Source organism: Paramormyrops kingsleyae, chromosome 10 (genome assembly GCF_048594095.1).
Source record: "Paramormyrops kingsleyae isolate MSU_618 chromosome 10, PKINGS_0.4, whole genome shotgun sequence".
NCBI classification, from domain to species: domain Eukaryota; kingdom Metazoa; phylum Chordata; class Actinopteri; order Osteoglossiformes; family Mormyridae; genus Paramormyrops; species Paramormyrops kingsleyae.
This window is the reverse complement of record NC_132806.1, coordinates 26,266,501-26,283,857: the sequence shown is the minus strand read 5'-3', so window position 1 is coordinate 26,283,857 and position 17,357 is coordinate 26,266,501. Positions and strand designations below refer to the sequence as shown.

General features: G+C 47.7%; 1 protein-coding gene across 1 annotated transcript; it reads left to right on the top strand.

Moving 5' to 3' along the window:
- The first annotated feature begins 857 nt into the window (after positions 1-857).
- Positions 858-15,576, top strand: irs4b (insulin receptor substrate 4b). Its single transcript, XM_023816382.2, has 2 exons — positions 858-4,395; positions 13,070-15,576. The coding sequence occupies exons 1-2, from the start codon at positions 1,119-1,121 to the stop codon at positions 13,072-13,074; spliced, it is 3,282 nt and encodes a 1,093-aa protein (XP_023672150.2). The 5' UTR covers positions 858-1,118; the 3' UTR covers positions 13,075-15,576.
- Positions 15,577-17,357: the final 1,781 nt, after the last annotated feature.

The following is a 17,357-nucleotide window of genomic DNA, read 5'->3' as shown; positions in this document are numbered from 1 at the left end:
ATGGATAAATGTACATTTCTTGAGACATTTTCCAGGTTTGTTCATGCCGTGTCAATAACTGACATCCAGACCTACAGCTGACCAACCCTCACGCTACCTATACTTCTTTCAAACCGCCAGGTTTGATTCCCGTCTGATGCTGCCTTACCAACCGGTTTCTCGTGTATCAATCACTTATAGGGGGAACATATATACAAAAACTGTCACTGTATAGCTGACATGGGATACTTTGCTTAACTTTAATTCCCCATACTGCACAATTTAGACAAGAAACAGAACTAAACGTAGTGCCTTTATCAGTTTTATTAACTAGTTAGATTTCTTGTTTACTGCCAAATACAGTGTATTTCATGGCACAAAAATAATGGCATTACGCCCGCAAACCAGTGGAATTGTGAGGTGTCAGTTACTCAGTTAAGTATTCATCATATTCATCATACCATTATTAATGATTAGCAGTTCGAAGAAAATTCTGCTAGTTCTGCAACAGGTTGGCTAGTTGTAACATACATTAAAGTATACAGCTGACGGACTGTATATAACGAACATACCGGTGCAGCATGCAATGGTCTCGAGCTGTCGAGTACTGAACCATCAACAAACTTATACAACTCGCAAACTACCTCATACTACTCAGTAAAGGACGCTTAATTTACCACTAACATAAAGGAACAAACCTCTTTTCTCTCCATCCCTACCTGCACGAAACCCCGAGTAATAGCATCGCTCGACCGAACTAACGGGAAAGGTAATAACCCTGGTGGATTGGATTGTGCGACTGTCAGTCATCAGTAATAGCCAATAGAAATGCGCAAACGTCCGGCGATGTATAGGTCACGTGTTGTTTTTGCTGTGGTCTATAGAGATGTGTCCCGAAAGGGGGAGAGCGGCGCAGCATTAGCTGGCTAGCGGGTTAGGCTGTTCGCAGAGACGGGCCAGTGCGGCTATGTAGCGACCGCCGAATTGTTTTTGTGGCGCTCGCGTGTCTGTATTCCAGGGGGAGACTAGGGAGAACCACCGGAAGGGGCAAAGAACACCCAGGGATCTCTGTTTTATTTGGAAGCATGGGGTCTGCATCAATAAAACTGAGGTAAAGTGACCTTTATTAGCGTTCGCTCATGGCCAGTTTGATGAATTACCAGGACGGCAACGCCGCTATGTTGATGCTGGAGACACAGCAGCGCGCAATCGGGACAAAAACGGCGGCGGCTAACGGCGACACCTCTAGCGGCGAGCCCCCCTCGTCCCTAATCAATCTCGGCGGCGCTCGCTTTCACCAACATTTGCCGCCCTCGTATGAACAGACTATCCAGTCCAGGGAACGGCATCAGCAGGCAAATCACTTCCAGTCGCAGCAACAGTGTCCGGGGGAGGCGGCGGCAGCGGCGGGGGCTCCGGTGAGAAAGCCGTCTTCCTCCAGCCTGAACCTGGCGCATGAAGATGCCGCCGCGCTCGCGGCTTCAGCCGCTCCTGCGCTCCCCGCCGCCGGTTCGGACGGGGCGGATGACATTCGGAAATGCGGCTATATGAGGAAGCAGAAGCATGGCCACAAGCGTTTTTTTGTTTTACGAGGGGCAAGTCATTTGGGCCACAGCCGACTGGAATACTATGACAGCGAGAAGAAATTTCGAAACAGCCTTCGCTTTGCTGCTGCTGGTGGTGCCGCTGCTGCGGCGTCTCCACCCAAGCGGATCATCTGTCTTTACCAGTGCTTTACTGTAAACAAAAGGGCGGACTCCAAGCACAAATACCTCATTGCCCTGTACACTAAGGATGATTATTTTGCCATAGTGGCAGAGAATGAGCGTGAGCAGGAGGAATGGTACCAGGCCCTGAGTGACCTGATGAACGAGAGCAAGAGGGGTCACCTGGATGCAGACGATCTGGAGGACATGTATGGCGCGGTCTCCCCGGTCACCGTCTTCAAGGAGGTGTGGCAGGTGAACGTGAAGCCCAAAGGACTGGGGCAGACCAAGAATCTGACCGGTGTGTACCGGCTGTGCCTGTCCTCTAAGACCCTCCATCTGGTGAAGCTGAATTCCGAGACGCCCTCTGTGAGCCTGCAGCTGATGAACATCCGCCGCTGTGGTCATTCTGAGAGCTTCTTCTTCATCGAGGTGGGTCGTTCATCCTCCACAGGGCCTGGGGAGATATGGATGCAGGTGGAGGACTCTGTGGTCGCTCAGAGCATGCATGAGACCATCCTCGAAACGATGAAGGCACTGAAGGCCTTTGTGGATTTCAGGCCCCGGAGCAAGAGTCAGTCATCGGGCTCGAATCCTGTAGCTTTCATCACCACCCGCCGGCACCTGGGCAACCTACCACCCAGCCAGACAGGGCTGCAGCGCCGATCTCGTACTGAGAGTGTGGTGGGCACCCCGTCCAGCTGCAAGGGTGGCAGCGCCTATCGATTTCGCACGTCCAGTGAGGGGGAGGGCACCATGAGCCGGCCCTTCCGCTCGGCAACAGGCAGCCTGATCCACCTGAATATGAGCCGCGGCAGCTTGGGCCGGCAGGATGGCACTGGCCGCTATTCGCGGGCCCCTTCTGGTTCCTCCTATCACATGCGCTCTGCCTCGCTCCCCGTTTCCCATTTCTCATATGCCACCAGCCCTGTCAGCGTGTCCAGCAGTAGTGGCCATGGTTCGGCCTCCGACACACTCACACAGCCCTCCAGCGCCTCCCTCTGCGGCTCCCCCAGCGATGGCGGCTTTAACTCCTCTGACGAGTACGGCTCCAGCCCTGGGGACCTGCGTTACATCAGAGTTCGCAGCGGCACTCCGGATTCCCTTAGTAACACGCCGCCCATCCGCGAGGAGAGCTGCCTGAGCGAGTATATGGCCATGTATCGGTACCGTGAGACGTGGGGAGGCCCTGAGACCACACGGGATGAGAGCTGTGATGAGGAGAAGGTATCATGGAAACAGGGCCACGCGTCCAGGCCAACAGGAGCTGGTGTCACTGTGTTCCAGAAGACGACTCAGACCACCTCTTTGCCGGAAGAATCCGCGGTGGCGCCGGCAGCCAGCCCTCTGGGGAGCAACGGTTCAGCTTTCCTTAAGTCGGGCTTCAGCTGCTATGCCGAGCAGCCCTGCTCGGCCAAGTCCTCGCTCTGCCCTGACCAGCACAGGATCCCCCCCAGGGATGATGGTTACATGCCCATGATGCCGGGTGTGGTGCCCTCACAAGAGGACAACTATGTGCCTATGCAACCCAGCCCACGTCACCCCCTTCCTTCCCAGGTTCAAGCTACAGAGCAGACCCCCCCTCAGCAGCTGGAGACCCAGGGTTATATGATGATGCTCCCTGGGACCGGTGACCACCCGCAGAGTGGCGAGTACATGGACATGTCCCACAGTTTCCTCCCAGCGTCCGGCCATCGCTTGAGCAGAGGCTGTCACACGCAGACCCTCCCCAAGAGCCCCAGGCCCTACAGTCCCTACTCTTCGCTGCCGCGATCCTACAAGGCCCCCATAAGGGAGAGTCATGAGCGTGACGAATACGTTCGCATGAGGTCTCCCGCTAAGCACCCTGCGGCTGAATGTGGCCCAAGCAGTCCGCCTGATGAACCCCCCAGCCCCCTCGGTTCCAACGGGCAATCCAGTTCGGACAGATGGGGGCCACGGCCCAGTCGTCTCCCTTTGGACCGGCATGACCGCTGTGGTGCCCCCGGGGGGAGGGAGGCCAGGAATCCCCCATCCAGTCCAGGGGAGAACATCAACGTGGAGTTTGGGAACCGCCCGGCTGAGAGCTCAGTTTTCTCGCCGGAATGTGCAGGTGATGACTACATGAGCCTGGAAGCAGATGAGCAGCCACCTAAGGCTCGTTCCCCGCGGCCCTCACTCGTAGCACCATGGAACCCCCCCAGCTATATCCGACCCCAGGCCGGTGGAGCCCCAGCAGACGGCTACGTGGAGGTCAGCCTCGGCACTGGAACAAGGAGCCCATCAGGAATGCTGCGTCAGCTGTCTGTGGCGGAGCAGTCAGAGCCCCTGAGCCGATGCCGGTGCAGCTCTGAGGCCCTGCTGCCATCCGACAGCTCTGCCCAGGCACCTGCCAGCCTTTACCAGCTGGATGATGCCAAATGGCTGGGCTCCTCCACTTTCGACAGCGTCTGGCCTCACGTCGAGGGCGTGACTTCCCCTGGTGCCGCCACCCTGCCCGTCCCCACCAACGTAGCCTGTAACCCCAACCATCCCACGTGTCATGAGGGCCCCAACCCCCGGGACGATCTCAACTACATCGCGCTAGACTTAAGGCAAGACCGCTGGTCTGGTCATGAGGCCTCCTCACCGGCCCCATCCACGCCCCCCACCACACTTCCACTCTCCGAAAACAGCACCTACCCCGGCCTGGACTTTGCCAGGGTCGACAGACTGAGGTCTGCCTCGCAAGGTTGGTGCTCACTTTTTAACAGCCTTCTGATTCTAGTGTCCTTATTTTTCTAGTCCATGTGCGTTTAGTAATCTGGTATAAACCAGGCCGCTAGTGCCCGTTTTTTAAACTTTCATTGTTTACTTTAAATGGTTGGGGTGCAGACATGCTTCATTCAGTCCAGATGTTGCCTGCTGTCTGTGTTTAAATCAGCCTGGTCACTTTGCCATCATCAGCTGGGTAAAGCTTTTCTACCTCCATCTGCTTGCCCCAGCCCTCTTTTGCACTCAGTTGTGGCACTGAGAACACAAACGGTTGCTCAGTGCCAGGTGCTCCAGCAGGAGGGTGGCAACTTGGAACTAAGAGCTCCTCGCTCTTGTGACCCAGGGATGGACAAGTGTCCACCAGATTTAAATGAAGGCAGCTGAAACTAGGAGCTCCTTTTCAGGGAACACCTGAGTCATATTAGCTTCTTGACAACAGCTCATAGTGTTTTTAATAGGATTCTATATGATCTCTTTCAGTTATGGTTTTTGCTGTTCCACTATGCTGTCACGGAATGTGTGGGTCGGTTTGATTCAGAGTTTGCGGTACTGGGTGATCCAGGCTTCCTAGCCTCCTCATTCCATGTACCTGATGCTGTGCTGAACTTTAATTTTCCACAAATTGCTGATTCACAGAAAATAGTCTAGTCCAGGGTCAGTTAAAACCAGAGAGCTATTAAACCTTTTTGATTATCAAATACCTGCCGAATGACTGTGCTCCCAGCACGGTTACCCCCTCCGGAACCATGGCTGTGTGACTGTTCCGTACCACGAAACTTTAGACATCTGGCATGAGCAATGGGCACTGATACCTGCTGTTGTATGACCAGGTTCAAAGTACCAATACCCACTGAATGGCTGGCTCTGGGTGTACAATGTATGACTTGGCTGGCAAGCACTGCCACTCAGGCTGTAAAGTTAGACTGTGTTTCATAAGCTCCTTATTGCTGCCTCTTAGGAATGTCGTAATGTGCCCTTGAAAAACCCCTTTATGGCCTAAATTAACTTGTGTATGTGTGGGGGGGCAGCTTATGGGCGTGTACCCTGTCTGTATGCTGCCTCTTGCAGATGTGTGTTTCTCCTCCAGTCTGTTCCCCCTCCTTATATGAAACCCCCGCACCTGTCCCATTTTGGTACTCCTTTGCCCCTCAAAAGCCCCCCCCCCCCCTCCGAAGACTACATTGCCCCTCCACCGCCCCTTGTCTGCCTCTGCCTGTCTGGATCCCTGCTCCCTTTGCAGGATTGCACGCGGCCGACCAGGGATGAGGTGAAAGTGAGTCAGTGTTCACGGCAAGCTCCGTCTGACTCATTTGTTTATCACAGTGCTCAAGCAAAGATTGTATGTGTGTGTCTGTGTGTGTGTGTGTGTGTGCGCGCGTGTGTGTGGATTTTCAGCTCTTCCTGATGCTGTTTTGCTGTCACAAAACTCTATCTAAACTCTTATCTAAAGTGAAAAAACACAGATTCCCCCCCCCCCAGTCATCCTGCTTAGAACTTTGCCCAATGTGTTTTTGAATTCAGGTGTTTGGGCTTATGGACTGTGTTAAAATGGAAGTCAGAGTGAAGTCCTCACATGCAGCTGTGTGTGTTTCTCACACCACTGCCACTGTTGGTACATGGCTGTGCTCAGCTATCCTCCATCAGACCTTATTAACCACAGACAGAAAAGGGGGAGGGGGGTGTTAGTCCTTCGTGTATGTGTGTTACATCATTGGGGGAGTGTGGATTTTGCTTTCTGTTGCTTTTTGTTAAATCATAAAGATTGCAAACATATATAATGGGGATCCTGCATCAGAGTCTTATTATTGTAGAATTGAATGAGTCATATCTGTCTTTTTTGTGCCTGCCCTTATCCATTCAAAAAATTATATCATTTGAACATGCTGGTTAATATGAATGTTTTTGACTAAAAAGATGGATTACATGTGTCAGGTAGAAGAAAGCTGGTTAGTGTTACTTGTTTGTTTCTGTAGTTTTGACATATGACCCATTTCTGGGTATTGTTTGTGTAGATAGGGCCGGGTTTGTTCTCTGGGCTTGTGGACAAACCTGGGCGTGTGTCGCCACGCCGTTGCCCCGTTTCTGCGCCGTTTTGGCGCCTGCCTGGCAACGCCTGCTGGGACACGTGTGCCATGACGGAAAGATGGTGTCAGTGCAGAGGCATCCCAGTCCTACAGCGCTCGCTCCACCCTGCCCAGTGCCCCAGCGTGACGGCCGCTCGCCGCCGCCTCGCCGCCGGCCCCGGGAGAGCAGCTGGCGAGAGATGATGGCGCCCACACCGAGCCCTAGTCGCCTTTTAACCCGGATAGTCGTGTTTGTCATCATATTCGTGCAATGAAGTTTCTCGCATGCCTCCTGCAGACAGTCATTTAACAAAGTAAAGTAAAAAGTCCAGTGGCCTGTACTACGAAGCGGGGTTACTGGCTTATCGGGGTAACTTGTTGGATTTAAGGTAGTCTGGGCAAAATGTAAGTGAGCGAATATGAAGTCCATTTAAACTGTGGTACCTTAAATCTGACAAGTTACCCCGATAAGCCAGTAACCCCGCTTCGTAGTACAGGCCACAGGTATCTCTATTGTCATCTTAAGCTATCGATACATGGGTCGTTCACTGACATTTCCGTCTTGTTGGTCTTAGTGCAAGAAACAAATGGAGTATAAATATTTAAGACATTTAATATGACACATTGAAACCTGGGCATAAGACGTAGAAAGAAAATAGTTTAAAAATAATAACTATGACTACTAGCATTAGACAATAACCAAATGCTAAAAAACAATTAGATGAGTTCAGTGTTACTTAGTTAGAGCGAACATTTCCTAGAGGCCTTAAACATTGTATTTACTGGCTGTTGTAGTAGCCTTATGGCTGGCAGGTAGAAGCTATTTCTCATCCTTCTGTTCTGAGTCCTGATGTCCTTGGTGTTGTCTGACATTCCCAGGCAGGGTGTGGTGAAGATGTTTTAAAGTGGAGGTAGATGTTTCCCGGTGATGGCTTGAGCAGGCCTTGCTACTTTCTGCAGTGCTGTATAATTTACTGGAGGAATTTTGGGTCAAGTACTTTCCTCAAGGGTTCAATGGAAGAGTCCCCTCAGGTCATCAGGCATCCAAAAGCCTCTGTACCATTAACTGTTTGTACCTACAAGACTTGGAGGAGTGTAGGGTGGTCTCAACATGACATACCTGAGAAAGACCTGATGGACTCCTGTAGGCTGGGGCCCAGCTAAGATATTCACTGGTTTAGTCTGGTCCAATCCAGCATCCTGGTGCCTGCATCAGATTTGGGAATGGTAGCAGGTGGAAGAAGGAAAACAAATAGCAGGTCAAAGTTTACTGGTAATGCTTTACTGAAATCTGTTTATTTGTGGTCACTTATTTGCAGATTGCGTAGATATATGAATAAGTGTCTCTAAATTGCCCATAGTAAGTGATTATGAAAATTTAGGTCTATCAGTGGACTGGCATCGCATTCAGGTTGACCCTGTCCTTGTTTGGAATTCCTTCTTGTACTGGATAAATGGTTATTGAAAATGAATGGATGGAAAAATAATAATGTTAAAGGGATGTCATGATCCATCCGTGGGTAGCAGTTATTTTGCAACTGCAGCGTTTGGGGGTTCAAATCACAACGCTACTTTGTTTGCTTTTTTTCTACCCACAATCCAAAGGCAAACATCTACACAGCAGGCATGATGATACTTTGTTTTGCCATTTGCTCAAGTACAAGTACATTGGAATGCTTTTATTTTCACGCAAGTCATACATGTATGTAATGGCAAGACTGGTAAGAGAGGAGCTTGGGGCAAGAGTGCGAGGTCAGCTGTTAATCCAGGCGACCCTGCAGTAGTATTTGGGGGGGGAGGGTGTTCAAGATCTCATCGGAGATGTGACTGTTCTGCTGAGGGCAGCGTTTGAACTGGCGACCTTCTGATCACAAGCACAGAGGCCTAACCCACTGAGCCGCAAACACGCCCCCCCAACACACCAGACACACACCAAAGGTGGTCCCTGTGACAGGGCAGGAAGCAGTGCTGGTGAGATGACCGGCACCTCAACATATTGGAACACGACGTTCAGCTGGGATGGGGCGAAGTGTAGAGGCTTGGGGCAAGGGTGGGGTGGGAGGGGGGAGTGTGTTTGGCCTGAGAACAGAAGAATAGCATCTTTTCTGTGATAGCTGCTGGGACCTGTATGGGCTTGACGACCTGCATTGTCTATCTTGCAAGCAACCAGCAGGCTGTGATCTGCTAACCAAGCTTCCGGACCTGGTTCCTTGACGCCGGCTTTAGCTGGAGGCCTGTCTGGGGTCGTGATGGCCCGCTGTGGGAAGGGAGCAGCCTCAACGAGCGCAATGTGGCACTCACCTGGGGAATGTGCCAAGGACTATCCTGGTTGCATCTGCCTGGCATAGGGGGCCTGGCTCAGGAACATTAGATGGCATCTATGTCATTTGCTGGTCCATAAGAGCCTTCAGTTTGTGCTGGTAGGACAGCATTTCTGAGTTGTGGGAATGCTGTATTTGGACTGGCTGGGTTTCTCAGCCCTTTCATTGTTTTTAATCACGTATTGCTCTGCACATCAACTTCTGATGGGATCCAGGAGTCGTTACTGTCAGAATTGTGTTGTCTGGTGTGCCTCGGGCAAATGCCCCTTATCTTTCAGCTCCTCTCTTTCCTGATGGATCTGTAGCAGATGGATGTTAAGGCAAGGCAACTCGAGCCAGCGTTCAGCTAAGGACACCGGGGCTCTCTGGACCTGGCTTATGCTGCAGGCTCAGAGCCAGGCCTGGGCAGTGCTAGGCCAGTGTAAGCTCTGGTTCCGGCTCAGTCACACTGTGGGGCAGCACACAGCAACGAGATCACATCCACCTATATTTACCGATTTATTTTCGGGCTGCCTCTTATTTACAACTCCGGAATCCAGGTTGCAGAAATGCTTTTGCAGCAAGTATTACACATAGGAGGTAACAGGATCTCTACCTTGCGTTAGAGGACCTTTCCGGCCTGCGCACATACTTGGCCTCAGACCCTAACGCATATGTGCTCACATGTACATATATTCAGGCAAGAAAACATGTGACTACCCTCACTTTAAACTGTGGTGATGTGTATGTGTTTTATTTAATGTGGTCTATACAAGTTTGATAGTGTTGCAGTTACCATTCTTGGCTCATTGTGGCTGCACAGGGACACAAATATGTTTTGTTTTTTTTTTTACAGTACTGATGTTCTTTAAGTGGTTGAGCATTAGGTTGTACAAGGATTGTGTGACCACTTGAGTTAGAACTCAAGACTGTGACATTGTAAAATTACATTACTGGCTATATGTAGTGAAACAAGGACCATGTTATGCCTCACAAGTGTAATTTAAGGGTCTGGCTTGAGTTCTAGCTGCAGTGGAACCGCAGCTCCAAAGATTGTTTATACAATCCCTTTGGGGCGAACTCCATGGAATCTCCTGGGGCAGGAGTCACACCTCTCTGGCATACCAGCCAGACAAACCCTGAAGCTTCAAGCTCCTCATTCTTTGGCTAAAATTACTCTAAGCTAATGTTCCTATAATGTGTAAAAAAATTTAGGCAAGTGATCGTCTTCAGGGGTCTGTCCTTATTGTTGCACTTAAATCATGATCCAAGTGTTTCTTTTTGCATCAGGTTTGTGTTTTGAAAGACCTTAGGATATCCCAGTTTCAGTAATGTACAAAAATTGGTATGTTGTCATCAGGCTGACCTGTGAATGGATTGTAAGTGGTCCTCCTGTCTGTTATAAAGTGGTTGGCAGTGTGGGAAGCTATCTCTCAGGGTCAGCACAGGGCTCCAGTGCCAGTGGACTTGTTCACCAAAGTGAGTTTCTGGAGTCGGCCCAGTCCTCCTACAACTGTTACTTCCCCCACCCCCATGCGGGCCTCTACCCACTGGCTACTAGATGTGATTGAGCCCTAAGATAGTAAGAAGGGGTAATTCTATTAGCAGGGCAGCAGGTGGGGATCCATCAATCAGACTGGGCCCAGGAGGCACCCTGCTTTTACCCCTCCCCTCCCCCCCCATAAAATCGCAAACCTTTATTCTGTTTCCCATGGTATCATTGATCAGGAGCCAGGACCTTTTAAGGTACAGATACAGGAGAGACAAAAAGATCTCTGCTGGTCCAGCTGGCTGCCCACCTCCACCTGGGCATATAGAGTGGAGAATCGCGAGTTCTAGTCAGTCCTTCAAAGATGAAAAGCAACAGCAAGCTCATCGAAGGTTAGAACCTGCTTAAAAATGCATCCCATTTCCTCCTCCTCCAGACTTCTGCCACTTGGAACCAGGTCTGGCTGTTGCCCTCATTGGTTGCTGTTGAGGCAAAAGGCATACTGTAGTAAGACAAAGCTGTGTAAAAGTCAGTGTCTGTGTGTTAAGGGTACTGGGGCAAACCCACTTCTGGAACATGATGCTCAGGTTCAGGATGGGCTTTTGGTCAGCCCAACTCCAGAGCTGGCTGGGTTGGATTTGCTGTTTTGGGTGTAATTTATGGGGAGTGATACAGCTGAGATTAAAATGGAAGCTAATGATATATAGTGAGACTTGATTGGTGAGATTGTTTCTCTCTCTAATTATTTATAGAATTAGCCCAGTGGCACGATGCCTCAGTGGGTGGTTCTGTTGTCTCACACCTCCAGTATAGGGTGTTCAAAACCCACCTTGGCTCTGATTGATTGTTCTCCTCATGTACTCTTCAAGTTCCTTCCTCCAAAGATGTAAAATTAGGTTAATTGGAACCGGACCTTACTTGTGCAGTACCGTGTACTGGCGGTTCACTATTGCAAAATATCCAAGCTGTACCCTAGCCATAACCATGCTGACATGGCCCTGCTTACTAACAGAGCTGAGAACGTGACCACACCGAGCTGGTTGCATCACCACCATTTGATTGGTCGAAATGCATGGAGATACCGGTGTTCTGAGTATGGATTATTTGAAGGTAAAAGCGTATGTTCCATATATATTCATTATTAGTAGTATCATGATGTATTGATGCATTGAAAATGTCTAACCTATTTTTAAAAAGTACTATTAAAACAACTGAACAGATGCTGCTTCCGCTAGCGTTTGATACTTGCATAACATGGCGATTCTGACAGACTTGCTAGTGGACATAGTAGATTACTGTTAGAGCTCGACCGAAATATCGGCTAGGGATGCACCGAAATGAAAATTCTTGGCCGAAACCGAAAACCAAAAAAGAGGAAACGAAGGCCGAAAACCGAAACACCGAAAGAAATTATGCCAATAATTAGTACCATTGCATTTATGGCTATGACTGTGTACTAACCTTACTAAAATCAAGGCATTGCGATTGCATAAATTAATATTAAAGTTTCAAAGAATAAATCAGTTACAAATTATGAAAATATTTATTTATCGGACCGATATTTCGGCATTTTTTAATGTATTGGCATCGGCCATTATCCGAGTGTAGTACGCCGATTTACAGACAGGCATGTCTGCGGGCAGCCCAGTGTTATTGTTGCTGTGGAACACATGACACATGCTGCCTTGTACAGGACCCCGGCCAGAAGTTTTGGAAGAGTCCTGGGAGAAAACAGTAAGGCTTAATTTCTGATCTTGCAAAGATCTATGTATTTAACTGGCTTGCTATGAAATGTTGCTTAAAAAGAGAACGAGAGCGCTTTTGAAAGAGAACGTGAATTACGCTGCTGGGAACTGTGTCTTGTGTCGGAGCATATATCGGCCATCAGCTGACCCTGACTGCTAAATATCGGCATCAGCTATTGAAAAACCCATATCTGTTGACCTCTACACCATGTGAACAGTAAATAAGTGTTTCTTCAGTTTTACGTAACTGTCGCTCTCGAAACTCGGTACCGCCTTAACCGAACTGACCCTTCTGCAGTGGAAAAGCAAAGTGAGCTAGATCCATGCTATAACTAGTCTCTTTGCAGTGCGGCTCGGGTATGGCTTGGTTCCTGTATGCCAGTGGAGAAACTCCCTATGTGCCCTGAGATGGACTGGCATCCAGTGTGGGGTCTGCCATATTCTTGTGCTTCAACCACCACCACTGTGTAGCTCCCCACCTGGATGATGCAACAGTAGCCATTTTGCTGCGGTACACTCACCACACAGTAGTTAAGTTGGTAAAGGGACAGGAAAGAATTTACTAATTGCATACAGGGGATGATTAGGACACAAGGGGCACAGATTAAGCCAAGGCATCGGGGTACCACCCCTACTCTTTCAGAAGATCTAGGGATCTTTTATGACTTCAGAGAGTCAGGACCTCAGCTTTAGGTCTCATCTGAAGGGCGGCACCATTTTTACGGCACGGCGTCCCTGTCACTGCACTGGGGCATTGGGATCCACACTGACCACAGGGTGGGCTAACCTGTTGGCCACACCAACAGCTATTTCAACAGCAGCCCAGCTTTCCTAGTTGGTCTCCCATCCAAGTACTGGCCAGGTCCAAACCTGCTTAGCTTCAGATAGATCACCTAGTCTGACCTGCAGGCGGTATGGCTCGTGACTTTTGAAGTCTGAATTCATTTCGATGTGTCACCTGACTTTGTTGTATGCATTGTAAATGGATATTTTAAGTTAAAATTAGATTAAACTGTAAGTAAGTTCCTTCTCCTTCCCCTGTTGTCACCCCTAGACTGAAGATGCTTGGGTCATCGTCTCCGGATGTACATGTCACCTGTGAAGAGGGACGGTCGGTGGAGGTCCTTCAGTTCGACAAGCCTCAAGGATACGCCCTCGGGATGGGACATGTGGGCCGGGTCGGTTCAGACCTCTTCACGGAGCAGCATGCCGCAGCTGCCTGTCTTCTGTGAATGTTTTTATTTCTTCTTTTTATAAAAGTGAGGCTGAACGGGAGCCCGTCTTAAAAAACGGCTCAGTTTGTTTTATTATTATTATTGTTATTGTATTGATTTAATTTCCTTCTCTGACTCTGTGAAAAGTGGGGCTAGCGTAAGAATACAAGCCTGATTGGGACACATGCACAAGCACTGCTTGCACAAGTGACATTTTCATTTTCATATTTATTGCCACTTGGGTTTCAGGTACGTTCTTCTAATTTAGTCTTTTTATTGCTCAGAGGTACGAAGGCATTCGCTTCGGTATGGATGGTTTCTTGGGCTGGTTCCAGTGCTGCGGGTCTCGGGGAAGGCCTTGAGTGACAGGAGGAGTGACCCAACACCAGATCCGATTGGGCCTGGCTGTACATTCCTACTTTACTACTATTGGCCAGTACCATAGGCCCTGTTGCACATCCATGCAGCCAATCACATGAGGGGTATCAGTATTAAAATTATCCCAAATTAGCAAAATTGGCATTAAAAAAAGATTAGTGATACTGAGCATGTTTTTATTTTTAGATTTGAAATTGATTCATTTTTAAGCTGCCTTTAACAGATTCTTTAATTCCACTTAAATTTCAATGTTTACAAATTGAAAACCCCATACAGGTTCTGCCAAAGTTGATAGTGTTTCTCAGTTCCAAGGTATGTCAGGAAATCATGTTAAGTTTTTTTTTTTTTATTTTGGTTGTATTGTATACCTGGGCAGTTTTTATTACGCAAGTATTTCAATGTTTTTCTGTTTTTCAAGTTGATGTAGAGTGTCACTGAAAAGAACCTCACACAACAGTCAGTAATGAGTCAGATGTTATTTCGTTCAATGTACAGTTTAGGCAGATCCTTTTTTTTTGTTGGCAAATGTATTTTTGAATCTGAACAGCTGCATAACATGAATGTGTGTATAAGATAATGGCAGGAAACACAAACCCATATCCCTGCCCATAACCAGTCTTGTCTGAGTTGTAGGTCAAACAGTCCTTCTGAAGATGGTTGTGCCAAAAAAAAAAAAAAAAAAAACACGTTTCTCAGTGGTTTTACGGTATGTGACACTAGTAATGGGTGAAGTATGTTCTTCATGTCCAAATTTGTTTGACCACACAGAGGTGTCCCTTCATCTGCTGTTACATGAGTATTTCTGACTGAGCGGTACAAGTTTTATATTTGATTGCTGTTACCAAGGTACATTTATATGAATGGTCTTATTTTTTTCTACTGTGGAGAACACTGTTCTTAGTGTTTATTTCTATTGTCAGAATTCTTTAATTCCTCTAAATGGTACATACATATTGGTATATAATACATGCATTGACAATTCATTTTTATATAGATAAATATTATATACGCATACACAATATAACCTGTCTAAAATAATGCCCCTAAATTACTGGGGGATCACCTGTGCCCTTTTTTTTCTTTCTGAAAAGATGAAATGAAAGTGAAGAGAATAGTTGGCATGTCAGGTTCTAGGGTGTGGTGGCTTAGAGGTTCTATCTATCTGGTTCCACCTGGAGAGGAAGCCGTTTCTCCTGGTCACTCCTGTAAGGGTTTACTTTAACGGAAGCCCCCACAGCTGGCGTTCTGCAATGCAGGGTGCACTTTCCACTGGGTCACCAGACTGGATTGACGTTGTGATTATTATTATAGTTATTAATAATATAATTCTTTAAGGAGAGGTGGGGTAGACCCAGGTACGTGAGTATGATGAGAGAATCTATTTGCTGGGTTTGCTGCTGTGAATACTGGTCTGCCCCACCTTTCTCTCCCCCAGGGCAGAAGTGAAGCTGTTGTGTGTTGTGTCATCATCTGTCAAGTCGACCGTAAGAACCTGCATTTTTCTTGTCATTTTTTATTTGATTCCTCATTATCAGCTCCGATTTTATTATTTTTTTTTTATTTTTTTTTTTATTTCCATTCAGTCAGATGTTTCCTTTTCACAGAATCATCTGTCAACAAGGACCCAAACTTGACTCTTGTAAGGCATTTTTTCCCATGGTACGTACTGTCTGGTGCACCTCAGTCCATGGTAATAACTAGGTATGTCTGTGGTACTGAAAATGGGCAGTTGGTATGCGTTCATGGTGACATTGTAATCTTTTGGGACGGGGCTCTCTTATCCATTTCCATTGGTTCTTACTGGGTTTCTTTACAGATGGGAGGTCATGTGATAATGTTCACTTTGACAGGGAGGTTAAAAGCCATGACAACAGCCAGTGATTCTGAGACAGTATTTTCTTTAGACATCAACCTTCATAATGTCTTTTCTTTACATGTAAATAAAATGACAATAAAAGGATGTGCTGAATTTCCGGGTGATTTACCATGTTTTATTTCCCCTTTCTTTAGTGTCTTCCTGTACTAGTAGGTTGCGCTCGATGATGGCTGGTACAGCTGTGGAGTTCCAGCCGTAGAACATTAATTGTTGTGCTTGTCCATGTACACATGGACACACATGTCTGTGTCCAAGTTGCTTTTTTTGCTAACCTTCATCATTACCCTCTTACAAGTTATGTAGCTCTATTGAATATCATAGAGCGTTGCCCAGTAGCATCAAGACACACAGGGTGTACATCAATATGTATATTTGACACTTATTGTTCTCGCGTACCCATTTGACGTCATCTTCCATTGCCGAAGTACAGTTGCAATATTTAAGAACAGAAGTATGGAGAATGACGCCAGTGCCAAATATCAAGGATGCATCGGTCACATCCTCACCAATGAGAACAATCCCATGATTCACTCCATCCCAAGTGTGGTCATGGGAGGCAAGTTAGCAAGTACGCTCTCGCCTAGAATGCAAGTATGTTCTTTGCGTTCTTGGTATCGATAAACACCCATAGTGTTTGTTTACTGAGCATCTTTGCTTGCAGCCCCCTTGCACCAGAATACAATTATGTTGCTATATTTCGGCCCAATTGGACTCATGCACCAGTATGTGCAGTGGTGAAGGCAGTTTCATCTCCACCCCTTCACTGCCCGGCTGACTCAGCTGGGTGTGACACACGCCCAGTGAGGTGATCCAGTCTGCAGGGCTGCAGTCCAAGCTTGTTCTGCACTATTACGTCTGAGTCACACTGGTCTGAAGAGCCGTCTCATTCTTCTTCTCAACTGGACAGTGTCAGCCTGAAAGGAGAAGGTATAGGCAAAGCAGGGAACCAATTGGGCAGATGCACCACGGCATTGTGGGAATGGTCAGCTAAATTAATTGCAGATTAAATTTGTTTTCAGTCATATGTCTTTTGTTAATTTAAATAAACAGTAGTTAATATCACTGGGCATGATTTTAAGTTTTGTGATAAGGCTGTAGTAATAAATGCTATAGTATTAAACAATATGATACTTGCATAGTTTTAGTCACAGGGGACGGGATTCATAGGGCAAACAAGTGCAAAGTAAACGCACTTGCTGACACTGAGGCTCGCATCATAGCTAATACCATGGAACCCAGGAACAACTTCCTATCAAATGTGTTTCCAAACAGGACCTATGGATATGACTTTAATTACAGTCCAATCAGCTCTCCTTACCTACTGTGTGCTAACAGTGAATTGACCGGAATGGACTAGGTGACTCGCTCCCATTTAACTTAATCGTTTTTAAAAAGTGACTCTAGTGTTTTTGTTTTCGGTCGAGGGGCGGGAGATGCTGCATACTGCAGTAAAAGCTGTGTTCTCACATGTCTTTACTTCACCGACAGCTGAAGTCGATTAAAGCTGTCAGCAGCGTTTACAATAACGGCCGGAGCTGGCGGCGGATCAGGGCTCGGGGGGCAGTGGAAGCTGGATACTCCGGCAGCCGCTGCGCTTTTAGTGTGGCTCAGCTGGCGCACCAGGACGACAGCCAACCCCGGCCACGCCTGTTGGACCGCTAATACCCCGCTTTTCTACCAAAAAGCTCTGGAAGACCCATCCGGTTTGCATCACTAATTACACCAAGCAGGTAGGTCTGTTGTATTAAGCGTTGTGGTTTTTTACCCGCAATCACCTTGTGTAGTGGTGCCCACTTTAAGGGGATTACTCAGTCAAAACCTGAGGGTAGATGTGACTCATTTATAGGTTTTGCTTTATTCTTCTTGTGTGAAAT

Bases quoted from the DNA above. Each gene is read 5' to 3' on its own strand.
- irs4b (XM_023816382.2), top strand. From the start codon at position 1,119: ATGGCCAGTTTGATGAATTACCAGGACGGCAACGCCGCTATGTTGATG.